We start from the raw sequence: 27,743 nt of genomic DNA, 5'->3' as shown, positions 1-27,743 counted from the left end.
AATTTATATTGTTTTATTGCAATGTACAGCACTTTGGTCCACTCTGGTTGTTTTTAGTGCTTTATAAATAAAGTTGGTATGGTATGGTATAGCATGATGCTGCCACCACCATGCTTCACTGTTGGGACTGTATTGGACAGGTGCTGAGCAGTGCCTGGTTTTCTCCACACATACCGCTTAGAATTAAGGCCAAAAAGTTCTATCTTGGTCTGATCAGACCAGAGAATCTTATTTCTCACCATCTTGGAGTCCTTCAGGTGTTTTTTAGCAAACTCCATGCAGGCTTTCATGTGTCTTGCACTGAGGACAGGCTTCCGTCGGGCCACTCTGCCATAAAGCCCCGACTGGTGGAGGGCTGCAGTGATGGTTGACTTTCTACAACTTTCTCCCCTTTCATTTAAGGATTATGGAGGCCACTGTGCTCTTAGGAACCTTAAGTGCAGCAGAATTTTTTTCGTAACCTTGGCCATCTGTGCCTTGCCACAGTTCTGTCTCTGAGCTCTTCAGGCAGTTCCTTTGACCTCATGATTCTCATTTGCTCTGACATGCAGTGTGAGCTGTAGGGTCTTATATAGACAGGTGGGTGGCTTTCCTAATCACGGTCAATCAGTATAATCAAACACAGCTGGACTCAAATGAAGGTGTAGAACCATCTCAGGGATGATCAGAAGAAATGGACAGCACCTAAGTTAAATATATGAGTGTCACAGCAAAGGGTCTGAATACTTATGACCATGTGATATTTCAGTTTTTCTTTTTTAATAAATCTGCAAAAATGTCAAAAAAATCTGTGTTTTTCTGTCAATATGGGGTGCTGTGTGTACATTAATGAGGAAAAAAATGAACTTAAATGATTTTAGCATATGGCTGCAATATAACAAAGAGTGAAAAATTTAAGGGGGTCTGAATACTTTCCGTACCCACTGTATATGGGTTATAAAAATTTTATTCTGTGTATTCATGTTGCCTAAAAATAAAATGATGCACGTCAAATGTCTCCAGAACACACATTGCCAAGCAGTGAGGGGAAAAAAAAAATCCAGATATGTTGGATTTACAGTTATGTGATACAGAGCAGCAGATCAAGAGTCTGTAACCAGCAAATGTTTGGTCATTTTCCCTCACTGTGAGTCAAAAGACTTGGAGTCAGAAAGGAATATAGTTAGTCCATGAGAGTGGGGGGGTTTTCTGTACTTAGAACACTTTGGAGTAGATAAAATCCCCATGAGCGTCATTTCCATCCTTACCTCATTGCTCCCATCTTTGTTTCCTTTAGCGCTGGTGAAAGGTGCAGGTCGCTCTGTGCAGTTCCATCAGCTGCAGCTGTACAGACATGAGATGCAGCATTTTGTCAAGGTGATACAGGGATACATCGCCAACCAGATCCTGCAAGTGTCCTGGAGCGAGTTCACAGCCAAGCTGGCCGCAGCCAGCGACCTGGACGCCATCCACCGCACACATGCAGATTATCTCAACAGAGCCATCTTCAGGTGAGGGCTGGAACCGCACATGTGCATATTGTAGTATTGATTGCAGTATGCAGTAGAGTAATGTAATGCTTGCTGTCATCTGTGTGCTAGAAAAGGTGATGTGATATTCACCAGTTTATTGCAGGAGAGAACAGAAACAACATCAAATGCGGCATCTAAACAAAATGGTTTTACCTTGTATACACTGCCAATTTTTGCTTAGGTACCAAAGTCTAAAGTGTAAGTTAATTTATCAATTACTCAACACAAAATTAATCGTCAATAATAGAGTAATTGGTTTATGTATTTTTTTTAACAGCAAAATACCAACAAAGCTTCATTAGAGGTGGAGAATTTGTTTAGGTTTTTGACTGTTGGTCCCTGGGTAATTGTGTGTTTTTTACCATTTAATGTTATAGACTAATGTAGGGCTGCATTTAACAATTATTTTTATTATCAAATAGCTCAATAACTTGCTAATCATTTGCTCTATAAAACATCAAAATGTTAATGATGTCCTTAAACGTTGTCTTGTCCTGTCAACACTTAAAAACTGAAAGACATTCAGTTACAAAAAGCAGATGCTTCTCATATTTTACAAGTACAAATAAGATGTTTGGCATTTGTGTACAGTTTTTTCAATTTGATTAAATTGTTCACTCAACTAATACAGTGAGGAACAGAAGTATTTGAACACCCTGCGATTTTCTAAGTGGGAAAACTTAGAAATCATGATTTCTAAGTGGGAGAACTTGCAAAAGCGCGGGGTGTTCAAATACTTCTGTTCCTCACTGTATTTGTGCATTTGAACCAACTGATAAATCAAGATAGTTGTTGGTTGCAGCCCTACTAAGCTTTGGGACCCTTCACATTCTGTACAAAAGGACTTTAAACTACATGCTATCAAACAGCTTCATGCAATGTTGTGAACAGCAGTTCTAATTTAAACCATCAGAATTGTAGGTTGCAGCAGCTACAAATTGCTGAAAATTTAGGGGAGTGAAAACATGTCATCAGGCTCCGTCTATGCACAGCAACTCGAAGTGGCAAACTCTGCACCCATAATTTTATCTTAAATTAATTCAGCCTTCTCGTAACAAGTTCATTAAAATTCTAGCAGAATCTGAGGCGTCTGAATCCAATGAATGATTCTCTCATTAGGAGAAGTTGCCACTATACCACTTCTGTGTATAATGTCAGCCTGTCTGAAAAGTTGTCTCAGAGTTTCTTGCTATGTTTCTTAAACTTTGCACTCGTGACTCTCCAGGGGTTTGCTGACAGAGAAAGCAGCACCGGTCATGAACATCATCCACAGCATCTTCAGCCTGATCCTCAAGTTCAGGGCCCAACTGATTGCACAGCCCTGGGACAGCCAGCAGGGGGAGGCGGTGCACCCCAGCTTCATTGCCATGCAGCAGTCATACAATACCTTCAAGTATTACTCTCACTTCCTTTTCAAAGGTAAGGACAGAACATCGTTTCAGATCTGGTTTTAATGAAAATTTGTTTCCGTTCTCCCACATTTAAATTCTGGGAACCAGATCAATGTGAAGCTATTCTGATCCCTTCTAGTTGTGAGCACTAACAATGATTTGAGTTGATTAACATTTATATAAACAAAAGTATGTGTTATAAAGGAACAGGAACAGCAAAATATTGTCCCTTGCATATCTTTCAGTCACATTTGTATTGATACTATGTTGTCAGTTTTTATCAAATTGAAAGTTTGTTTCCTAAAGCACTGAATCTAGGCTAAATTTGTTCATGCAGTATTTAATTGCTGGGAGAGTAGGTTTCTTTGCACTTACCATTTCGCTTTAATCTGAGCTGAACTGGGGTTCAAATGAGCTGAGTATAATTAGTAAAGTATCAGGTTCTTGATTAGAGGTAATTATGGAAGAGGATTAGGGCCACTGTAAAAAAACATTTAGGTTTTGACCTATTTCAGAATGTCATGTATAATTTTAATTGGCAAAGTAAATAAAACTGTAAGATAAATGTAGTGGAGTACAGTATCTGCCTGAAAAATAGAGTAGCAGGATAAAGTAGAATAAAATGGAAATACTCTATAAAGTACAAGTACATGAGTAAATTTACATAGTCACTGGTGTTTCATTTGTGTTGGATGAGTCAATGTTTTTATCATTTGCTGCAGCCATTGGTTTTTCTAAGATGTTTCTGTGTAAGTGAGGTGACATAACCACATACTGTATGTGGTGGGAAACCACAAAATTAACAAATGCTGCCATTTTTGTCTTTCAGTGGTGACCAAGCTGGTGAACAGAGGATACCAGCCTCATTTAGAGGACTTCCTTCTCCGCATCAACTTCAACAGCTACTACAAAGACTCCTGAGCCGTGTGTTGGTGTGTAAGTTATACATGAGCTTATGTGACAGTTTCATGAGGCAGGCTATTTGGTTTTACTTAGCCAATCCACCACCTGTGTACCATAAATGTTTACATTTTAGAGTCACTTCTAAGACAAATTATTTTGAGATTCTTACATTAAACCACTTGTGCTGTATGTTAGGCATGGATTTGACACTGAATCCACATCAGGCAATCAGCCTGCTTGTACACTTTGTATGCCTTCAGAGTTTTAATTGAGCTGAAACTAGCACTTAGTGCCTCCCATGTTCAGACATACTTCTGGCTGTATAGATTTTAAATGCATATAAATTAAATGTGTGTAAGTGCAAAAATGCTGTTTAAGAAATGCTCTATCCTTTGATGCTTATCCTGAAGTTTTGTGATGTAAAAAAAAAAACATTTACCCAAGTAAGAAAAAAATCATTTATTAAAGATTGCATGTTAACATTGGTTTTTAGAAAACTAGGACAAATTAGGTGCAAATGCTTACACGTAATGGATTCTGTCAAGTTCGGCCATTTACAGGAAGAAAGAGGGTGAGAAAATGCAGTTGTTATATTACAGAAATTTATTTTCTACACCATGAGTACCAGGTTTTTCCATCACTTACAACGCAAAAATATCAAGACTATGCAGTACCGCTGTAGTAGGTGTAATGAGCTGCAGCAGACAGATTTGGGTTCTTGGCTTGATGGATAAGCTGGAGAAACTCTTTTCACCAACTGAGCCATCAATCAAAGGACCACTACAGACACTTACTTGTGTAGTTTGTTAAACTCAGGAAAAACATCCAAGACTCTTGTAGGCTGGTGCAGTAACCTTGTCCTGTAGTTTTTAATAATTTAACTGAAATGTAACCATCACTTAAGGAAGAAGGGCAAGTCTCCTGGATGGACTAAAATTTCCCTGCCAATAAAACTTAGATCAGGCAAGGGAAATAAGTGGTCATGTTTGACATTTGGGAAGTTGTTTACATCAGGTTATGTGTCAGACTACTCTTGGCTCTAGCCACATGAAGAACAGTTTGCATCTGACAAGCTGTTTCCTGCACCCTCCACTACCAGACCAAAGGTTTGGACACATTTTCCTACTGCATTCATTCAATGTGAAAATGTGTTGTGTGGTGGAGCTTGCTTTAATTTAGTTATGTATACAATTTGACTTCATAAAATCCTTCTATCTAGGCTAGGGTTAAACTTGAAACTATTACTGGCTGCAGCCAAAAAATAATCAGACACATAATCAATTTAACAATGAATTGGCAGCTTTACCATTTGACATACTCGGTCAATGTATCAATCATCTCATCTACCCTTGTAAGAAAGTCAAAATGTGCATTTCCCCAAATGTCAAAATTATTCTTTTAGTTACAACAGCTACTGTCACAAGCAATCCACATGATCATTACTGATTATTTCAGCACTGGAGCAGGCAGTTGTACATGAAATAGTCACACTTTATCCTTATTGAACACGTTTCTGCCAGTAGAAAAAGCAAGCGGACAAAAGCAGAGTGTTCCACACAACGTAACCTTCACGATTAACGTCAGGTCAATGGCTTTGACCCAGTCTGTATTGCACAGTACAAAACGTATTCACGTAGTGCATCGTGGGCTTCCACTGTCCATTGAGATCAGTGGTGCAGCTGGAATGAGCTGAAAAGAAAAAACTGCATGTGCAGATCCACAGAGAGGATTTTGCAGATCAATTGCTGTCTCTGCTGTTTTGATTAGCATTCATAAATTTGAGCAAAGAGTGAAATGCTTTTCAGTGAGTACATAATATCCCACTGTGGTCTGCCAACATGCATTACTGCAACACTGGATTTTTTATTATTATTATTATTATTATTTTTTATTAGCATTACAGTTCAGTATAGAGGTTTAATCTTCTGCAAAGGGAACGAGAGAGCGCCATAAATTAATCATGCACCACGTCAGTCCTAGCATATTGAATCTGAAAGCTTTTAATGCAGCTGACTGATTAAATATCACACTTTGAGACAGATCATATTTACATAGACTTTCCACAAATAGAGCGCAAAGAACTTTAGATTTTACTGAAGAATATTTGGGCTGCTCAAAGAGTAGAGTACCTGGCTGGCTTACAGATCATCTTAAGACTTTGTACAGTTAGTGGAGAATTTTGTCAAACATGACATTCATTCAGTTAGTGGAAGTCTTAAGATAATCAGGATGCAAAGCCCATATAACCTCAAAGTGACAAGAGTGCAGTTTAATCACTTATGTCTGTCCCTGCTTCGAGGCACGTACGCTCGCACAGAGTAACCGTAATAATGAGTAATGCAACAGTTGCCGCTCTGCAAATAAAAGATGATTTGAATCTTTTTAGGTCTGTTGTCTTAAAAGCCTCACATCCTTCGAATTTCTCAGGTAGTGCAATTTGTAGCCATTAAGTGTTATTATTAAACAGATAAACCTTGGAAGTGCAATAACGTTTTATATATGACAACATAAATGCCAATGTAGTTGCACGAGAGCCTTACCTTGTAAACTAAAGGAGTAAACTCTGCAAACACACTTCAAACTAAGTAAACCTAAACTAAATGTAAACCTAAACTGAAGCAAATGATTCATCACCTTGTGTTAGATGACTTGGAATATTACATTGTAACACAGTCAGTACTTGTATACTGTCCCTTTTGATGAAAGTACCACCCACAGCAGTGTATAAAAGAGACAACGCCCCAAATGATAAGACCTATGGTACAGGTTAACCACGGAAAAGTAAATCTAATCTAACATCCCGGAGATGTGCTTTTATGTCCAGGTAACTCGCCCTGCCAAAGACTTCTGCTTTAATCACTACAAAAAACTGGAAATCTAGTAATACAGGTCAGTGGAAGTGAACTACACTCTCTAATGTGGGTGTCACAGTACCAGAGTCAGGTGGTGATGAAGATACCTTCATATGGAAGAAGCCCTCTCTCCTGGGTAAAAGTGGGTCTGTGGCTGTGGTCTTGGCCCTGTTGTCTTTTGGTCCTGAGTGGGACTAGGCTTCAGACTCCAGGTCCTCTTGTCCTGCTCCACTGGTCGTGTTGCCCGTCTCAGGCTCCAGCAGCAGGAACTTGCCGTCATTGGTTAGAGGCATGTTCTTCATCAGCTGGGCCAGGGCCTCTGGGTCCTTGGAAACAAAAATACTGTTGGAATCAATTTTGAATGTATTTACACGCTGTTGTGGGAGGTAAAGTTTTAACCAGCTAAGTTCCTAATTACAGTATATTTATTAATATATCCAATGTATATAGATTTTTATTTTACTTTGAATCTCTCTGCTGTTTGGCCACTGAAAACAACGGTGCTGTAAAGACTAAAAAATGTATATATTCAAACGTAACACATTTTGTACAAAAAAATAGAACCATTGCAATGGCTTTGAGATGAGATTTAAAAAGGATCAAAATTAACAGTAAATAAATGACAGTTGATACACAAGGTGAAGCTAAACATAATAAAAACAAGTTTAAAAGTGCACATCCTCAGCTCTGCAGCCACACTGTTGCTGAATTTGGAGCCTGTTAGCCTAGAAGATTAACAGTTTTCAGCATTTCCTTTACCTTCTTGGCTTCTGTTATTTCCTTTGCCAAGCTGATGGTGTAGCATATCTGAGGAAAAAAAACAAAAAGATAAACTCCAGTATACATTTGTGCATCATTCAACATGTCCAAAAACACCAGTGTTTGCTTTATCAACCTTTTCGCCCTCTGTGTTGCTCTCAAAGATGAAGGCACTAAAGGAGGGCTGTCCCTCCTCGTTTCCGTCACTCCAGTCTCTGCCTTCAACCACAAATCCCATCAGCCTCCCATTCTCTTGGTGGGCTGCAAACTGACACAACTCTCCAATGTGGAACTGAGAAGTGATGAGTGTTGAGAGGGGTGAGGTAGAGAGTAAAAAGGTGAATTACAGAAACCATGTCTGACCCTCTTAATGAAAAGAGACTAGATTAACTGATACTTACACTTATTCTTGTAACTTGGGTCTGAGGGTCAATTAACCTGTTTTAAAAACAAGAGGTTATACAAGAATAAAAAACACTGAAGCGATACTTTGGCCTACACCTAGGATGTCTCTGTTTTTGGTAGGGAACTGATTACCTATGTACAAGTAAGAACAATTTTAGGACAATCACCAAAAATGTGACCAAACCATTAAAGTTTGGTTTAAAAACCAAGTAATTTCTAACTAAAAGTGTATACTGTATATACAGAAAGATATAGATTCTACCTTAAGCTGCTGCTGGTGACCATTAGGTGGGACTCTGTGGTCCTGAAGATGTTGTGGATGGCTCGGGCAGCCAGCACCTGCCTCATGGCTTCATATATCACCTCCTGATTGTCGCCACAGCGTACTGCCATGGAGCCCTGAAAGCGTACGGCAAATACTTGCTGCAGGAGGGAGTCTGTGAAAATATGCAAACATCATGCACATGTCAGAAGCATAAACATTCAAGGACAGTAAACACATACACAGGAGGTTGAGCTGACCTCAAACGGCACTTCAGAAAATCTAAGTTGCATTTTGATGAATAAAAAACCGTTACCATCACTTTCTGTAGAACACTCATCGTCCGTGTCTCCAAATGGATTTGTACGTCTGTCAGGAATGGAACACACACCAACAAAAGATTAACTAACTACACTGCTCCATTAGGAAGCATTGAGTTTCTTGGAAATGATGTGCTGAAACAATCACTACGAGGGCAACTTTCAAGAAATTAGCATCACCACCCACCAGTGCCTCATCACTAACCATCCCAAGTCGCCTCCTCACCTCCCTCCGGCTCTGTTCTGGTCCTGGAACTCGGAGGCTGGCAGCATGATGTCAAACTGAATGGGCGTCCCAGGGGCTATCAGGTCCTCTGGTTCCAGGGCAGACCCCGTCTTCTGGGAACTGCTGCTGTCAACATGAATGGCTCCTGGCTTTGCTCTGCAGGATTGACAAAGTATGAACATGAGGTTTAAGGAGGGAAAAAAAAACAAGTAAATCCAAGTAAAGACTGCCATGAAATCTGGCACACATATTCATGGGCCACAGGGGATGAGTCCTCCTGACTTTTCATCTAATGCCATCATCTGGGCCAAATTTCATTTTGTCCAGTACTCTGGTCTATAATCAATCAACCTCAAAATTAATGACACACCCATCATCCTTGGCTGGACTAGTAGTGTTTAGTGCTTCTTTGCAATGATGAAAATGATGAAGTTAAAACTCTATATAGCAGAACAACCAGCACCACACAGTATTACAGACAGCTGAAGCATACAGTAAATGTGCAGAACACATAAAAGACAGTACTTCTCACATTTCTCTAGCTTGTTTTTCACATCATTACTCACTCAACACTAGCTATCATAAAATCTCACAAGCAATTTAACATACTGGCTTGTACTTTCCACACACAAACTGTGTAATACTGCCACATACACACACACTCAACACTTTAAGACTCACAACATGATAAACCCTCAGGTTCCCTTCTCTCCTGAAGTAAACTGACCTAATATCCAGACTTAAGTAGAAATACATGTAGAGGATGATGTTTTCTTTCCAGCTTTGCAGAGACATAAAGAAAAACTAGTATTTCATAATGAACACTGGAATAAAAAGCCAAAACCAAAAATATACTAAAAGTATGTTGCATGTAACGGCTGCAGTCGTCACTTTTCAAAATTATATATTTTGGAAAAGTACTTAGTTATGTTGTGTTGTGATTGTAAATCTTGACATCTTTAGCATTTCTGCAGGTAACATGCCTGACCTGTCAGGGTTGGGCAAGCCTTCTTGTCTCTTCTCGAAGCTGGTGATGGGGGTGACTGCCTGGATGGCAGTTTGGTTCAGTCGGATGGCCACAGCCTAACAGGGAGAAATGGGGACAATGCAGCATCTCTGTATAAATGATTAACCTGCTACTACAATCACAGCAGTGTGGAAATATTTCTATAGCCTGACTTCCTTTGTTAATTCCCTCTTGCAAACAATGCTTCAGAGGGTGGAGTAACTCTTCCAACAATGCCTTTGTACAGACAGAATTTGTTGTAAGTAATCAGCCACAGTTGGGATACCTGTAGGAAGCGTTCGCATCAGTATTTCAAAGCTTAATTTACATCCACTGCTGCAGGGAGTATGCAAGTTATGTATGCATCCCTGAAAAAGGCCTGTTGTATATGAGGTTCACATAGATTTTTAGTTATTGGTGACTTTATTTATTTATTTATTGTCTTTGGCAGTTTCTTTCTTAGCTTTATACTATTTAAGGTTATTCACTGGACTTGAACTGCTTAAATGTCAAACTAAAAACTGGAAAAATGGTGGTGACCCCAAAGTTTTGAATGATTAGTGTACACATACACACCTGAGATGTCAATTTGTGGTTGCATGGCACTACACCTGCCTGATGAGTGGTATCTGATACCCTCATGGTATTATTATACAGTAAACTACCGACTGATTATCATGTTGAGAAAATAATCGAGAGAGACAGCACTGTTGGACACAACCAACGCCTGTTTGTCTCTGGAGAAACATGCAAAATTCTGGGACTGAAAAGCATCCAAGAAATGAACATGTATGAGACACTTGGGAAACAAGAGACTACGGGCATGTGGCAGCACACACTTCTTCTAAACTGAAAATGTATTTCCAATATTATTTAAAGTGGTGTAACAACAGATAGCCAGATCACAACATGGATGAAGGCTTAACTAACAAAATCAATCAACTGTTTAGGAGTTGGAGTTACACTTTGGTTTCTTTATGTTTTATTCTTAGATCGGTGGTAAAATGAGAATTTTACCTCTGGGTTGTCAGTCAGGTAGATCTGTCTGGAGATGTTGTTCACAGTGCAAATCCACTGAGAAAGAAACACAGATCCACATTAGGACTTTCCTCCAAGTCCGACATCAACCAGCTGACATCACTAGACCGATACCAGCTGGGACAGGCCAGTCACGATGTCCAGGCACAAAAGCATTTATGAAAACCAGCTGATCCAGTATTCTATTAGTAGCAGCAGATATCTTAGGAGTGGAGACATAAAGAAATCAAAGCCCAGCTGTTTGCACAGCCTCCTTCACACTTACTTCTTCATATTCTTTTTTGCTCTCAGCTTGTAGAATCAGTGATCTGCAGTCATCAATTACAGTGAACAGAATTCAGTATCTGATATATACCTGTGCATTAGTCTCATTGTCAGATATGGAGAAAAGTGTACATACGTTTTGCCTGAGGGGGAGGTTATCTGAAAACAGTAGCGTCTGTCCTCACACTCCACAGCCATGACGGAGCTGTTGTCCAGGTCCAGCACCATGCCTCCCGCCACCGCCCCACGAGGCTGGCACATGAGGTTCCCCCCCTGCGTGAAGAAGAAGAGTCGGTCCCAGGCTGTGGTCACCAGGCCTGTTTTACTGGAGCACAGAGAAGGGGCAGAAAGAGTGGGTTTCTTCTGCTGGTGGCATAATGAACATTTAAATGAGCGAAGGGCAACACACATTTGGGGCATCGCATCATGTAACATGCGTCACACCAAGAGTGGCACAAATTCAGTGGGGTACTGCCAAAATGGGTGAGTATTTAAGTATTTCATTCTTTTGAGGCACAGCATCGTGGGTTGGTCACCGGTGTGTGGGCTCGCATTGAAAATAATGGTTGAAGGTGTTTTGATGAGTGTCACATGCCGCCAGTTTGCATTACCCTGTGAAACTTCATTTCTTTGGTACATGGAAATATAAATTCACCTGGGGAATGTTTTCCCTATAACATTTTTCAAGCTTGTATTCCAGAGTGCTGATTACAGTTACCCTTGAATTTAGGTTGGTCATTGTTTATGTACAAATAATTATAAACTACAATGGAGTTTAATTCTGAGCCACTGCATCTAAACTGTGTATATAGATTTCTATACAAGTACTTTATCTTTACTTTCCTAATGCACATTCCGTTTCTTCTTCTGTTCTCTCAGCCTTGTTTACTTGTCTACTCATTGCGTTACAGAAGAAGAGCATTGTACGCACACATTAAGAGCCACTGTACCAGAGTTGAATTCCTTGTGTTCAACACACCTGGCCAACAAGGCTGATTCTGATTTGTTTCATACATGTGTATGACTCATTTGAATTGCTCATTTGTACGCCTTCTTCCTGTAGTACATTCCGTTTGAAAAATATTCCCAAATATTCATTTGATTAATATCAAGGCGTATGGCTCCATGCTGCTGTGGGTGACTCAGACCCTTAATACTGAGAAACCATTCTAAAAAGCAAATGTTCTCCGGACCCAGCTCCATCTGACAAGCATTTGAGGCTGCTGGCACTGTGTGTCATTAAACAGAATGGCATTCTGTGGAAACCTTTTCTCTGGTGTCACAGACATTTGTCAAAGACTTTGGATGTATATGAGGGAGAGAGAGAGTTTGACAGCTCTGGCATTTCACTAAATCACACTGTGGGCTACACTGCAGTCCTGCCCCCTGAAACCATTAAGAATTTTCCCTTCTCATACATCCAGTCTGCACTAAGCTGACACCACACACTGTCAACATGTTACCTGACCCTGTCTGCTGTGATAGACTTATTGCTGACTGTAGCTCAGGTGTATACTGAGCAACCTTAGCCAGAGATGCAAAACCTTTTCTCTTTTGTGTTCAGATTCAAAGTTTGTTTATATTTTTAAAGATATGCTAGGAAGGCTACAGGTGTAGCATGTGTAATTAGACTTACTTCCTAATGTTGAGGTAGCCAGCCTTCTGGATAAGTGTGCGATTGACAGGCTCACTGTCCATATCTGGTGTGTAGACAGTGTCCTCCACAGACAGAAGCTCCCTCTGGGACGCACGCATGTCCTCCGCCTCCGTGTCCAGCTGGGCCTGGATGCTAGACACGAAAAAAGAAAAAAAAAAACTTCATAATTCATCTGAACTTACTTAGGAAAATATAAATAATTCCTTCACAAATAAGCAAATCAAAAATAACTGCAGATAATGCCTGTTCTGCAGAGCATCACAGTAAAATCTGGCTAATAATGGATAATGGACAACAAGCTGTGCTTTACATTAATCATAGATCATCAAATGTCCTGTACACATGAAAATCAATGTTAAAGGAATAGTCTTTACCTTTGTGTCATTTTGGACACAGAGGCGAGGAAGCTGTCCATTTTCTTTGACACCAGGTCAATGCCTTTCTTGAAGAAGTTGATCTGAGAGATAAGAGAATAATGGGTTTCTGAGATTTTTTTTTTTTTTTTTTTTACAGTTGCACTTTGAGTGCAATATGAATTACAACATGTTCTTCGTTATGGATTAACATGCCCTTTATTTTCTCAACTAATTATTTTGTCTCTAAAGTATCAGAAAATAGTGAAACATGCTTGTTACAGTTTTCCACAGTTTAATATTTGAAATACTTGTTTTACTGGGCAAACAGTCCGAAACCCAAATATATTTAGCTTTTCATTATACATGAAAAAGAAAAGCATCAAATCCTCACATTTTTGAAGTTAGAATGTGGGCTTTTAAAACAATTCCTCAATTTTTATCAATTGAATCAAAAAGAAAAAAGGCCAATAGCTGCTCATTACCTGTGCTTGTGTGTAGCCTAGCATAGGTTCAAGCATAGCTACTCTCTTGCGATACTGCAGGGCATTGAGGGCACAGTAATACTGCAGCGAGGCCTGGTGCTGTTTCCTCCTGGTGTAGGCCACTTCTTTCACCAAGTCTGCCTTCAGCTGTCCAGGCAGGATGGGGTTAAACACATATGATTACATATATAAACACATACAGTATACACCTATATAATGTTTGGTTTACTCTGTTTTTGCTTGCTACACAATTCCGAATGTGTTATTTCATAGTTTTGATGGCTTCATCAACATTAATATACAACGTGGAACATCACAGAAACAATGCAAAACCATTGAATGAGAAAGTGTGTAAAGCTTTGACTGGTGCTGTGTATAAACGTGGCCAATATAAAATGACTATCAAGCTCTGCACACAGACTCATGCATATGCAAACACTTATCCTACTCCTGCACACATCTGTGCAGCCATTAGAGTGTATTGTGTTGACAGTCTTACAACAGGCCTGGCATTCGAGGAATATTTAATTCCAGCCATTTGTAATTCAACTGCTTATAAAAATGCTCCCATTACTTACAAGAGCATAACGGGACTGTTACAGCCCTAAGTCAATGGAGTAAAAGCACCATCGGTGAAGCTGAGAAAGCACTGTAGTCACACTACCTTCTCATTCTCCTTCTTCTTGGGCAATCGGCTGTACTTGACCATAGCTGCCTCATGCTCTGCAGAAGATGAGAGAAGGGATATGAACATGACAATGTAACCACAGATTATCACTGTTTTCTGAAACTAGCAGAAGCATTGACTGTATAAAAACTGATGGTCAGGCTTAAGAGCTTACAGAAGTGAAGGCACTGTGAATCGATCGCCCCCTAGTGGCTGTTTTCAGTATAGGTCATAAATCCCACCTCTGTGTTAGTGGATAGAACATAAGCCACAATAAAAACCAAATAAATTTTTTTCCCAGTGGTCGTTTCTGTAGATATTATCATGCTGATGTTGAAACACGTGTTTCATTGTTCTGTTTGTTTTTAATAAGTTATTTGAGTATATAAAACAGATTGGATTTTGGCTTGGTGTCCAGTGCTGTCGCTCCCAATTCTGGTCACTACTGTGCAGAATCTGGTTGCAAAAAAAGCAAGATGGCAGCTGCCATATTCACAGTGTTTTGGCTTCACTTTTGCATAGTGGTGATGCTACATGTCCATCATACTGTATATACAGTACAGTCAGTGGGTAAAGGGTATGTACTTGCCATCAGTGGCGATGCCATATATTTCCTTCAGTGTGCTTATCTCTGAAAAATTCAATGTTTAGCAAAGTTTATTGTAATATCTACTGCAGATTCATATCTTAAAAATACATTATTGCTTTTTAAAGTAGACAACTTTAGCTGTTTGTTGAGAAACCATTTCATCGACTATGTCCTGTAGTTTTGGTTTACTTCTCATACTGAAACAAATGAGCTTTTTTACTTTAATGTTCAAAACAAATATTAAAATGTAATGTTTGTAATAATATATCAAAATCATATTATGATAATGAGTGTTGTGCAAGTGCGTTTGTACCTGTGAGGTCCTTCTCTCGGAACTGGATCAAGGGGAAGACCATGCTGTCAGCCATCTGGTTGGCTAGCTCAGAGTGGAGCGAGTTCAGCTGGACAACACAAAGCAGATTATGCAAAAAATATCAAGCACTGCACAGGGACACAAACAGATGATGTACCCTCGCCAAACATCTTGAGGGATTTCAATTTATTTTAATATGTACAATGACATTTGCTGCCAGTTATTCCTGCAGCAAGCTGGAAAGTAACATTTTCAGTGAAATGGGTGTATAACTGCAGACAAAGCCTCTCCTACCTCATAAAAAGCCATTTCTGTGGAACAGTACATTTGTGAAGAGGATAATAAAACCTGCTGTTTACACTCATATTGGAAAGAGGACCACATATCGTGCACAAACACACATGCACATTTTGTCTGCTTATCAAAAGGCTACGCTCTAACATCTAACTGATATCCATGTTAATCTGAATGACTTTACATGTGCTAAAGTTCACAGGATTAGGTGCAGTATGAGGTGACTTCTCCTCTGTACACGATGAGGTAAAGGTCAAATAATCAACCTGTGTGCTCTGAACACAAGTGTGTGTCCTGAATCTGAAAGGGCAGGCTTGTTGACCCCCATGGCTCAAAGTGACAGGCCCATCAGTTGTGTCTCTATACAGTACCCGAGCCTACACACCCCTCCATCTATTTGCCACCCACCGGTGCTTCTCTCCATCTATCCATCCAGTGCAATAGGCATCATATCCACATGTTAGCATCAATATGCAATCAGTTCTGGTCTGACAAGGAGGATAATGCTCAGGTCTTTTCACTGAGGTCATTTTCCCTGAAATGCTAGGGAAGCACATGTGCAATATTCTTTGTAAAATGAAGGAAAAACCAACTACAGTAGTTTGTCATCCCTCTCTTCTTCGGTAAGCATGCACAAATATACACATAAAACCACAAAACTGCAACACAAAGCACAGGACTTACCTCCCCTACAGTTTTGGCAAAGGCCTGCAGTGTGGTAATTACCTCTTCATCACCTTTGCCAAGGGCAAAGTTCTAGAAAGAAGAAAATGTGAGGGTAAATGCACTGTAGCATCGAGCTAGTTTAAACTAAGGCCTAAGAAGCAGTTAAAAATACCTTATTCTGCCAGGAAATTTGGCACATTACCTCCATGGAACAAAGCCAAAGATGCTAATGAACCGCATGCTAAGATGCTGAGTTGTAAACCTTGTTTAAAGCAGCTAAAATGTGCATCCATTTCAGGTCATTGTAGTGTTTCTTTCTATCCAGCATTCACTCTGCATGTATTACAACATGAACTGATTCACATATCGTTCTTTTCCATCATGATTTATTAGACTCGCAGTGCTGACTTTAGCAACTATTCTAATTTCTTGTTCGCTGCACAAATCCAGACACCATGATAGATTACCAACAGAGCCACTTATACTTCAAGGTCCTTTCATGCACAGAGACTTCGGAAAGAACCAAGCAAAGATTAAATGTGGCAGACACGTGTACAAGAATTGTTAGAGCGCATTAACATGGTTATTTGAATTATTTCACCCCAACTATATACTGTATATACGTTACCACCATGGTAGCTGTACTTACTTTCTTCTCATATTCCAGGAGTTGCTGTGAGAGCTGCTCTGTGGCCAGTCCCATCTCACTCTGTTAGGGACCACAAAAGAGAAAGAAATTTTAACATCTAAATTATTAGAAGTGTTTCACTAGCTTCTGCATTTATCACAGTTTTCCAGCTCCTGTATATCATAAAAGAATAAATGGAGGTGCAAGGACAGCAGGCGAATCAGGGTATCATTAAAAATGCTGAAAAAGATAATGGAGACATAAATGCCACCTCTACCAGTGGACTATTATTGGTTCTGGAATTGTGTTACAGAAGTTAAGTTTTCATCAAAAAACAAAGCATAATTTGTGACTGGAACATTGCAGCACGATGCTCAGTGAGATACCGTCTACAGAAACAGTTAATCAAAACCTTATACACACACTCTTCCCAAAGGTCAAAGGCCCTCAGCTGTTTCTACAAGACTCCTCGGTTCGCATGTGTGAAGCTGAAAATTTTATATCCTAGTGTGGTATTTGCAGAGTGTATTAAGAAGGAGAGTGACAACACCTTCATTTACTCTATTAGGACTGTTTTTATTACAGTAATGGTGGATTATGGGAACAATGAGTGGTTCCAAACACTAGGAGCATCACCACAGAGTTACACTGACTTGGCTGCTATCATCTAAAGAAAGAAGTTGAAATCAATAGCAATAATTATACTTGTGACATTTTAAGTTAGCGACATGTGTCAAAACACATTTCATAACCTTCTGACTGTCTCTCTCAAATATTGTCACTTTAATAGATTAGGTATCTAGCTAATTAGCTATATCAGGTTAGCTATATGCAACAACAGAAGACTGAATTAGTTTACAAGGCTCTACAAGCCATTAAAATAGTAATTTGCTGATAAATCCCACTGTTGCCCATAGAAAACAATGGATATGAACTGACAGTTTGGAACTATTTGAAGCTGCTCTTTGCTCTTAAGGGCTCTGGGTGTTTTTCTGGTCAAATACTGAAACTCCAGCTCCAGTTCAGTATCAGGGCAGGAAAAAAAAAAAAAAATCAAAAACACTACAATCAATTCAACTACAATCAGGATAATTAAACTGTGACTCCTGGTCAGACCTACAAAAAAAAAAAAAAAACATTTATTTTTCTGTTTGAAAATTTGGCTGTTTCACTAAGTCATAGAAGAGAACAGACTGTGCGCATGTTTGTGTTTAGTTTAGTACCTGAGCTCCAAACACCCGCTGCATTGATTGTAGCAGCTGGTTGGTGTAGTCTGTAAGCACCCCAGCATCTTCCTCAAACACACTGAGCAGGGAGCGAGTCTGAGACATAGAACATTTGATGAACAAGATTAAGGTGTGGACAGATGAGACAACAGTTAGATAAATGTAAGCAGGCTCAACAATTAGTGAAAATGCCAAAAAAATTCTATTCCTGCTCCTGAAACGTGAGAATTTGCTGCTTTTGTTTCACATATTAGTAAAATAAATATCTTTGGGATTTGGACAAAGCAGGAGAAGACAGCAGCATTTTGGAGCCAGGGGAATAAAAATGAGCATTTCTCACAATTATCTAAGATTTTATATATATAAAAAAACAACAATGAATATATTAAATGATTAATCAGTAAATAAATCATCACATTAATCAAATGTGTAAAATATTCATTAGCTGCTGCAGTCAATGACAATTCAGGAGGAGCTGGGCATGTATGGAGTTACACCACAGACACTGAAGAAAAGAAAACTCCAGTGTGCAGCTGTGGAATTAAAAGGCATAATGATTTTACTGCAGGCTGGCTATGCAAACCAAGAAAATCCTGTCTGGGTGTCGTCCCCCCACCAAGCAGGTGCAGCAAGGCAGGGCAGGTACAGCAGAGGAACACACCTTGAAGTCTGTTTACAGTCCATATAAATTGGATTGCGCCACAGAAGGATTCAGAGAAACACGAATTAATCTCTAATATTGTCAACTACATGTTTGCATTGTATTGTAGAAAAGCCCCAGGCCTATTTCTTATTAACAGCCTGTGTTTTGAAGGGCTAAAATGTAAGGAGAGAAATGAACCACTGGCATAGGTTGCACTTGAGCAGAATTACCAGGAATCAGCCGTTTGGAGAGGGAGTGATGCAACACACACCAGAACATGCAGGCTACACTAGATGTGCATGTTAGCAAAGACTGTCTAGGATTTCACTATTACGTAATCAATGATATCCACGCATGAGGCCAAGGCCTTGGTAAACAACTTTCATACTGCATTCCCGAGCTGTAAGCATCAAACACCATACGGTAACCACTGCCCTATTTCATGCTACTGACTAATTCCTGGAAGTCCGATAATGGAACCCCTCCCACATCCTGTGAATTAGGCCAGTCTGACTTCAGACCTTTGATCCAAATGTTCCCAAAACTTCATACGACAGTCGAAAATAAAGTGGTTACAGGAGAGTGTTTCTGGTTGAGTTGTATGGTCGTGGCATCCTTCATACGAGTATGAATTTGAATGTAGGCTATACAGAACATCAACAACCTACATGTGTAACACACGGGGAAAGCCCTATGGCGAGCAGCTAGCTTTGTAAATCCAACCGAGGCATTCAAACGCCCATGATAATGACATGCTGTGTAAATTAGGACATTGCAGTAGGAGAGTGCCGTTACTCTTGGCAAAGGGTTAACTACACCCATTACAATTCTACTGTCAATTGAGAGCTGTCATCGACCAGTGGAAACAGCATAGACCAGAAACAAGATACTTATGTGCTAGTAAGCTAAGTTCAGAATTCGTAACATCCTTCTGTGTGATATTTGTGTCTTTAAACGACAAACCCCACACAGGCCTACCTGAGCACTGTCCTGCAAAGCTTCCTCCAGGAGCAATTTGTGATGTACGGCCGGCATCTTGCTAGCTGTGGAGGAGAAGGGAATAAGGGCTTGAATTATTTAGAGCATGGACTCAATTTCCCAGAGATCTTTGGCTGGGTGAGAGTACACGTATGAGTTGGAGGTGGTCCCAGTATCATTTAGCAATGTGAACAGCGAACAGCTATATTTTATCAGTGGCGGGCCGTACATTTGGTACCTGGGCCTTCAGTGGAGACTTACCCGACTTAATTCACTTCTTAATACCACCACTGTACGTCGCAATTATAGAAACCATCAATGCTATACAAAAACGCAATATAATAAAGTGTGGCATTACAGAGAGAGAGGTATTGAGGGTGAATACCGTTTTTACTAAAGCAAGAAACCCCGTTAAGACAACTCCAAAACCTCTACACTACAACACCAACTGTGGTCTCTGTGTTTCAGCTCCATCGTAAGCCCCAAACCTCGAACATCCACATACACGTACTGGAAGCAGTGCAGCCAAGAGAAATACTACGAAATGAGGAGAACAGGCTGTTGGGACTAAATTAATACAATTTCATGGAACAAATATTAGAACTTCGGTTGTAAATGTAGGTCAGTGCTTCTAATAGTGTTTAGGCCAGCAGAGAAGGCCTTGCTGGCCCTGACGGCCCGCCACTGTATCTTATGTATAAAGTAATAGTATTTCTATGCTTTACATTTGACTCGTTTCTGTTTCTGAGATATACTTGGACTTATAACAAAACCTCGAAGGATAATTATAGCTTATAAGTAAAGTAGGTATATAAAGTATAAGAGGTAGTTTAACGTTTTATCATTTTCGTGTCAACACTGACCCCATGTGGTTTCGTGAAGAATTGCAGAGTCTAATTTTAAAATAAGATATTCCTCACATTGCCCAAATAAATTACCCATCTTTACAAAATGACTTCATAAATTATTTCACATCAGTCTGCGCAAAATGTTAATAAGGTTAAGATCCCTTAAAGTCTTGTCTGACTAAAAATTTATCAGAGTGACATTTATTTAACAGTGGTGAAGAAGAAAGTGGAAATATCACAAAGTAAAAATACTCATTTGTCATTAAAAGCTCTGCTTTCAAAGTATTACGACAAAGTACAGAAATATGGTCAGTAAAATGATGGTAGCAGTTGTGAATCCATTTTAATTAAAGCAGATCTTATGTTGTTATATAAAATCAATTCAAGCAGCTTAAATCATTAAGGCTGTAACTGGCATAGCATTTTATTTCAAAAATTAATTAATCCTGTATTTTATAGTGTTACAAAATAGAGTAAATAAACAAATTTTCAGTCAAACAAATGTAATTAATTTGGATCATAATATCAAACAGAGGAAAGCAGCAAATCATCTGGTTTGAAAAGTTGGAACCAGCAAATATTTGGCATTTTTGCTAAATAATTGACATACGCTATTAATTCAATCATGTACAGTATTTATTTCTCTCCACATGGGATGTCAAAATTATGTGTAGTTTATAGACCTCTGGGTTCCTCTGTAGATACGATCTTTAAAATGTTTGTCATAATGCAACTATCTATTATTATATTTATTAGCAAAATAAATATATGATATTTTTAGGAAAATGAATAGATATACACTATAAAACATAGTTATGAAGTACCATATGCTTTTTAAAATCACATCTACTTACTAAAAAGTTCTGGAAGTAATTATAATCCAGCGCTAGTCTTGTTTTGTCTTAGACATATTTGCCAAATTAGAGGCAGAACATGTACTGAGTACTGTTGGAGCTACTGGCTTTCTAATTACTTCCTGCAAAAGATGCTCATATCTGGAAAAGCAAATCCCTTTCTTGACTGATCTTGGATGATAAAGTCAGTGTTCACCATGCTCTTGTGTTCTCCAAATGTCAGCTAACCTGACCAACAATGTTGTCTAATGTCATGCTTCCTCTGTTTTTTTTCTATTCATGTATTTCGAGGTAATTTATACCTCCACCATATTGTATGCTTTTTAAAAACCCAGGGCTACATCTAACACACCTAAAATGCTGATCAAAATGTAAAACTGAAATTGTCTCCCTTTTATCTCAATAACAGTTTGACTGACTGGTCATGTCTTAGTGTCTTGATAATATAGGCAAGCTGGGACAAGCAGTGCCTCCTCATCAAGCTCCCATGCAGCTTGAACAGGAGTACACATTCTTTGCTCCCTTGTGGACCTGCATTGTTTAATTGGTTCTTCTTGGTGCTTCTAATCAAGACAAAGCTTTTCAGTACTGACTATGTGTTAGCTTGCTCAGCCAGGTTTGGCACTCAAAAAGAGATGCTTAATGTCAGTGGAGCTAACTTGTTTTATACAAAGCAATGATTCAGCTGACCAAGGAAACACAGTCTGAAGAGAAAGTAGGGTTGTACCTTCTGGATTGGAAATCCGAATGGAAAAGTATATTAAATGGCCCTTTCGTACAAGTCAGTTTCTGCATGTGAGCAAAATGTACCTTCAAATAAAACATGTTGCATCAGGCAACACTAAAGGACTAAGGTACAGCAGCAGGTTATGTGAGGCTGTACAGCAGTCCTCTGAGCTAAATTCTTTACTAACATACAAAGAATGCTAATATGCCAACAACATGCCTAGTTCAGTGTGTTAGCATGCTAACATTTCCTAATTTAAGGCACATTGGAGTAGTTTCACATATGTTTCTAAAGTTTTTCAGATATTTCACAGTAATGGGAACCTTGTGGTGGTGCTGCAGAAAAGGACAGGGCAACAACAGTGTCAGAAAGGATTCATACGGATTTTGTGTCAGTCCATCCATTAGGTGACATACTTCAGTCTGGACAGAAATGGTAGACTGACTAGTAGGCAATCATTACATAGAGCCATGCTGCTGCTGCTGTCCTAATATCCACTTTATGTCTTGCAGGCTCTAGACAAAAGATGACAGGCCAAACAGGTGTCAGAACCTTCCACCCAAATAAGACCAAATTAGAAGCGCTGAGGCTATGAAGTGAACCCAGAAGACTAGCCCATGACTACATGATTTTCATATACAAGCAAACAGCAACTTATAGTCATAAGTGTCTGTACAGCAGAGTTACAACTTGACTCGAGTCAGACTTAAGTCACAAATTTAAGTATTTGAGACTTGAAGGTTAAAACATGAGACTTGCTTGTGACTTGCACATGTGACTTTCACTTTTGCTGAAAAATTGGTGATGTCATTGTGTTTGCTTGTTTGGAGGCTTTTTCAGAGACAGGGAATTTGCTACTGAAAACTAAAAGACCTTCATTCTCAGCCACACAGACATCCTAGCATCGTATGATAACACCACTGTCTGGATGTGAGAATTACTTTCCCTGCAGGATGGCGCTTATGTAATTCATGTAAACTCCACTTATAGACTGCACTGGTCTTGTCAAAACAGGCAATGGCATGACAGAAAAAGAGATTTACTGGGAGCTATAAACTGAAACCTATGTGTGACCCTCATGGATTTGTGAAAAGACTGTTCAAGGCTTTTCCAGCTTCTTGCTTTTACTCATTGTCAAGAGTTCAAACAAAGGGCGATTTGTGTGCCCGAACCACAGAAAAAACATAAAGTTCCTTTTTTTATTTTAGTGCGCAAACACAATTTGGGGATTTTATAGGATGTCACACACACAGGCTGATATATTGATGCTCCTTACATGCATTTCATTTTTTCACCTTTATATAAAACGGAAGCTCGCTATTGGGTGAGTCATAACCCACCCCCCGCCTCCTTTTCCCGGTTTCCCGGGCAACCATGTCAGGATGGAGGAAAAGAGCAAATCACGTGAGGCCGTAGCATCTCTCTCTCACACTCTTCCCTCTCTCTCATTCTCTCTCATTGTGTGTGTGTGTGTGTGTGTGTGTGTGTGTGTGCATATAAACCTCTCTCTCCATGCTTTCACCTCACTCTCAGCTCTTCATTGCATTGCAGAGAGGATAGACTGAAGAGAGGGGAGGGGGACACGACCAAGGGAGAGCTCTGTGAGACATATTTTTTTTTGACATTCCCTCTCTCTGTCTCTCTTTTATCACTCTCATCCTCCCTTTTACCTCCTCTCCCAATGTGTTTTGGGTCTCCCTGTTTTCCTCCTCCTCCTGGCTGTTCTTCTTGTTAAGTGTCTCCAATCTGCTTGGACAGTGGCTGCATCGATGCAAAATGGGTTGTGGCAATTCCTCAGCCACCAGCGCTTCAGGAGGGAGTGAGTGTTTCATAAATATATGTGTGCATCTCTCTCTCTCTCTATATATATATATATATATATATTTTTTAATGTGTGTGTGTGAGTGTGAGAACATGGTAATGGGTGAGTGGGAGATGTCACTGTATCGGCACCAAGGAGAAAAAGTGTTTTGAATGTAAATGAAGTGTGTCACAGTTACCCTTGCATTCCATGTCTGTCTATGTGTGTGTGCGTGGGAAGAGGGGAGGCTCTCAGCTTCTTAATTTCATTCATAAATACACAGACGATGTCTTATAATCATTTATATCAAATGACCATTAAAGTGTTTAATTCTTATCCCCTGTGTTCATCAGTTGGCTCTTTGTCTGCAGTGCATGTGTTGTGCGTGTACACACAGTGGTCCAAAGCCACGGATGGTGGGTCGGTCATGAAGGGTCTCCCCTATTTTACCAGTAGCCTTAGGAATGCACCACTTTGATAATCATATGGCACTGATGCTGAAAATAAATGTTAATGTCTGTATTGATGCAAAAGCACGTCCTCCACAGGTCACACTTGTTTTTCTCCGTTTATGTATTTTTCTTCTTCTTGGTGTATTTGTGCTAGTTTTCATGGATTTTGAGGATGAAAGATAAACACCTTTACTGCCATCCATTCATCTTTGTCTGCCCGCTTGACTGATGCTGCTTGTGCTTGTAAACATGCGGTTTTGAAACTCTCCTTCAGCAGCCAAGTTTCATTCATAAATTTGGAGATCACATTTGAAATAAGAAATTACCGTATCATGTGGTTCTATCAAAATATCCTCCTTTATTGTGGCTTGTGCTGAAAGAACACCTCTCTCTGGTTTAGGCTGATACAAAACCTGTTTTAAATTATACTGAGCAAATTACTGAGTACTACAGTCAAATTAAAGTAATAAATAGACTGAAGTATCCACAGGATTACCTCATCACCAGTGCCCATTAAAGCTGTATAGTGTGCTTGTGCTTGTGTGAATGCATGTCTGTTTGAAGGTACCTAATCAGTGCTCGTCAGGCATGTTAACAGGGCTGCAGATAGCTACCAGAAAACATGACCCAGTGTTGTCTTTTGCTTTAAATCAAACCTACTTTGAAGTTAAACTATCAGTAAACAGCATCTGCGGAGGTGTCTGATTTTGTCATGTTTATCTATGAAGGACAGCAGCTTTGCTATTTCTGTGCCACAGGCCTAATCCATTTTTCCTGCTTTTTCTTAGAGGTCAGTGTTTAGCACAATGTCAAGGACATGTGACATCCTGTCACTTGGACAAATGTGAATCGGTGTCTGCATTCATTTGTCCATGTGCGCTGACACCAGGCCAGAGTCAAAGGACATTGTTTCCCAAGCTATTATTTTGTAGAATTAAAATAGAAGCACATCTTGCTTCTATTTTATAGGCTATCATTGTAACCTAAGATCTATAATAGTGTCAACACACATTTGTAGTTTAATACGTTAACTAATGAGCATTATAAGCAGCCTATAAACATTAAAATAATGTTTAGAAGACACTCTAACGTGGCAAGCAGATTTAAGTGTTATTACTATAACTGCTCCCATGGACACCTAAGTGGAGGCTGGTGTACAATATAAACACAATATTGTTTGAAACACTGAGGTAACAATATACAATATTCATAAGATTTTCGTTTTGTTTGTGTTTTGTTTTTAGTTTCCAGGCAATATCTGATTATAACCAAAGTCATTTAGGAAGAATGTTCCAATTTCAGGCTGTGGCATCTGAAAACTTTATATCGCATTGCTCAACCCTTATGCACCCAGATGTGCACCCTTGGATATGAATGAGCTTTTGTCATGCTGCTGAATATGCCCCTGTGTCATGTCAGCATTCAGCCATTTATCATGAAAAAAGCCCTCCATTCTCATTACAGGGATGAAATTCACTGCTGTTTCTGCTACTAGATGTTATGCTTGTTGCATTCTTTTCAAGATACATTTCTACAGCAACACAATGAGATCTAGCAAAAAAATGATCGAAGCACAGATTCGAGGCTTTTGTTCCCCCGCTGTTATCAATGTGATGCTGTACATTCAAGCATGAAGTTAGATTATCCTCCAGCTGAACGTACTATGATCTCATTTTGATTCAAATCAAGTTCAGTTGACTGCCTGTGGTTCCAAAAAGAATGAGCTGTTGTCTGTCTGTAGTCAGACAGAGTCAAATAACACTGGGATGAACACTGTGGGTGTTATTCGAAATGGAGGCATTTTACACTGTATGCCGTCTGTCCAATTGTTACCCTTCAGAGGCAGGTTAGGATATCTAAAACCAAATATCTGGTCACTACTGCACAGAATCTGGTTGCAAAACGCATCACAAAAGCAAGATGGCCACTTTTATATTCATGCTATTTTTTGGCTTCAATTTTATTTAAAGCTAGTTAAACCTAGCTCCCCCTTTACCAGCTGCAACATTAAATGTGATGTGCACAATAATGCATCAGTAATTCTAATCCAATAACATGATATACAATAATGTTAAATGTGCCGTACTGCATGATGAGTACTTTTACTTTTAGTACCTTAAGTAAGTTAGTTTTGATGCTAATACTTTCTACTTATACTTAACAGTTTGAATGCAGGACTTTTACTTGTAACAGAGTATTTTTATACTGTGGTATTGCTACTTTTACTTAAGTAAGGGACTTCAGTACTTCTTTCATCACTGGATTAATGTTAATCATGCTCTGAACTGATTGTGAAGAGAAAACAAATGAAATACTTTTTTCATATATGTTCATTAAAACATTTCTACATCATGTTGATATTAAAGAACATTTCCTTTGAAGTTATTGTTGCAAATTAATAGTATGTATACATGATTTAAAGGAGAGGAGAGTTTAAAGTTATATATTTTATATTAAAGCATGAATAAACAATTGACAATGAACAACTGGATTAATTGTTAGTACTTTTTATAAAATAGATGAATAAAATCTTGTCTCTTCATTTGTTTTCAGGGCCAGCAGAAGCCTCCAAAGATGTGTAAGTACATCACATACCTAATAAAACACTGAGTATGCAAAAATATACAAAAAGGTTATATTGAACGATATAGTTATTTTCATCATGACTTGAAATGATTTACAGTAGGGCTTATATTTATATTAGAGTTAGTGTGTGATGTTTAGATGTTGGTCGAATGTAGCGCAGTCTGTAGTGAGCCGTAGTTTGATAAATGCACTAAAATGTAATTTACTGAAAGGTTGTCTCATCCCTGCTTGACAAAGTCCACTACCAATACTGAAAAACTTACTTCACTATAAAAAATATATAAATATTTAATTATCTACATCCAAATTGGCTCTTTTTCCGTTAAAAGTCAATTCAGACCCTTCACATTTTTCTATGAAGTGTGATAAAAAAGGATGAGATGTCCTTGGTCATTATAGCATCTCCTGGAATCAGTGAGCGTATGTGTGTGTGTGTAATGTACATATAGGTCTTTGTGTGTGTGGGTGTGTTCACATATGCTCCTCGATAACCATCTGTGCAACCAGCACTTGACCCACGAGAGCTGACAGCAGCACACTACTGATTCACTAAAGCTGATCATGGCTTCCTACAACTGTAATACAAAGCAAAATATGGCTCACACACACACACACACACACACACACACACAGAGGAATAACACCCCTGACACTTATGTCATTATTTAACTTGCGCTGAGGTAACATGCAGTAGATTAGGTGGTGCACCTTAATGTCAACCCTTAAAAAAAACTGAGGTCATTTAAAACTGGAACCCTGGTTCAGGACCTTAAAGACAAACTGGCAGTTCAATGTGATCATCAGTTATTCAGAACTCCCAAAAGGGAATCTGCATTATTCCCCAAAGTGCAGTAGAAGCATACCTCAGTGTTTTGCAGCTAAGCAATTACACTTCAACAATCCAGCTACTCATTACTTTGTTTGTTTGCACGTGTTTATGTCTGCTCCAAGGAGCTGACCTGACCTGTGCTTTTTCTCTCAACCAGGACAGAAGATCCCTCAGCAGAAGACGAAAAAAGAAGGTACTTTGTTAATGTTT

The 27,743-nt window shown here is 39.2% G+C and overlaps 3 protein-coding genes across 4 annotated transcripts in view; 2 read left to right on the top strand and 1 right to left on the bottom strand.

Annotated features, from left to right (window-relative positions):
- The window catches only part of tubgcp6 (tubulin gamma complex component 6), a 30,873-nt gene extending 25,279 nt beyond the window's left edge, over positions 1-5,594 (top strand). Inside the window, 3 exon segments of the mRNA XM_020621229.1 lie at positions 1,277-1,490; positions 2,737-2,930; positions 3,732-5,594. Coding sequence (XP_020476885.1) covers positions 1,277-1,490; positions 2,737-2,930; positions 3,732-3,823 — 500 coding nt within the window. The 3' untranslated portion in view covers positions 3,824-5,594.
- Positions 5,595-5,696: 102 nt separating this feature from the next.
- Positions 5,697-19,719, bottom strand: appl2 (adaptor protein, phosphotyrosine interaction, PH domain and leucine zipper containing 2). Its single transcript, XM_020621217.1, has 22 exons — positions 19,698-19,719; positions 19,437-19,501; positions 17,813-17,911; positions 16,611-16,670; positions 15,980-16,051; positions 15,002-15,089; positions 14,689-14,730; positions 14,097-14,155; positions 13,433-13,579; positions 12,969-13,051; positions 12,574-12,726; positions 11,074-11,262; positions 10,939-10,981; positions 10,653-10,709; positions 9,618-9,712; positions 8,630-8,785; positions 8,400-8,452; positions 8,084-8,258; positions 7,818-7,854; positions 7,553-7,708; positions 7,417-7,464; positions 5,697-6,983 (listed from the first exon to the last, which is right to left on the bottom strand). The coding sequence occupies exons 2-22, from the start codon at positions 19,491-19,493 to the stop codon at positions 6,852-6,854; spliced, it is 2,001 nt and encodes a 666-aa protein (XP_020476873.1). The 5' UTR covers positions 19,494-19,501; positions 19,698-19,719; the 3' UTR covers positions 5,697-6,851.
- Positions 19,720-23,374: 3,655 nt separating this feature from the next.
- c25h12orf75 (chromosome 25 C12orf75 homolog) overlaps positions 23,375-27,743 on the top strand; it is a 5,469-nt gene continuing 1,100 nt past the window's right edge. The window contains exons 1-4 of one of the 2 annotated variants that reach the window (XM_020621111.1): positions 23,382-23,466; positions 23,602-23,684; positions 26,672-26,696; positions 27,691-27,726. In XM_020621111.1, the coding sequence (XP_020476767.1) occupies positions 23,642-23,684; positions 26,672-26,696; positions 27,691-27,726 (104 nt within the window). In that variant the 5' untranslated portion in view covers positions 23,382-23,466; positions 23,602-23,641. Of the gene's footprint in view, positions 23,685-26,671; positions 26,697-27,690; positions 27,727-27,743 lie in introns of both variants that reach the window. The other variant, XM_020621102.1, reaches the window with a different exon arrangement.

The sequence above is a fragment of the Monopterus albus genome, unplaced genomic scaffold (genome assembly GCF_001952655.1).
Source record: "Monopterus albus unplaced genomic scaffold, M_albus_1.0 scaffold7.1, whole genome shotgun sequence".
NCBI classification, from domain to species: Eukaryota; Metazoa; Chordata; class Actinopteri; order Synbranchiformes; family Synbranchidae; genus Monopterus; species Monopterus albus.
The sequence above is the reverse complement of the archived record's forward strand: the minus strand, read 5'-3'. Positions and strand labels throughout refer to the sequence as shown.

What these genes read in the sequence shown, in the direction of transcription:
- appl2 (XM_020621217.1), bottom strand. Translation starts at nt 19,493, where the DNA reads ATGCCGGCCGTACATCACAAATTGCTCCTGGAGGAAGCTTTGCAGGAC. An exon ending in GTGTCCAAAATGACACAAAG is followed by an intron (nt 12,727 to 12,968) that starts GTAAAGACTATT and finishes TTTCGTGTCTAG; the next exon opens with CATCCAGGCCCAGCTGGACA. An exon ending in ACCTCCCCCTCAGGCAAAAC is followed by an intron (nt 10,982 to 11,073) that starts GTATGTACACTT and finishes TGATGACTGCAG; the next exon opens with ATCACTGATTCTACAAGCTG.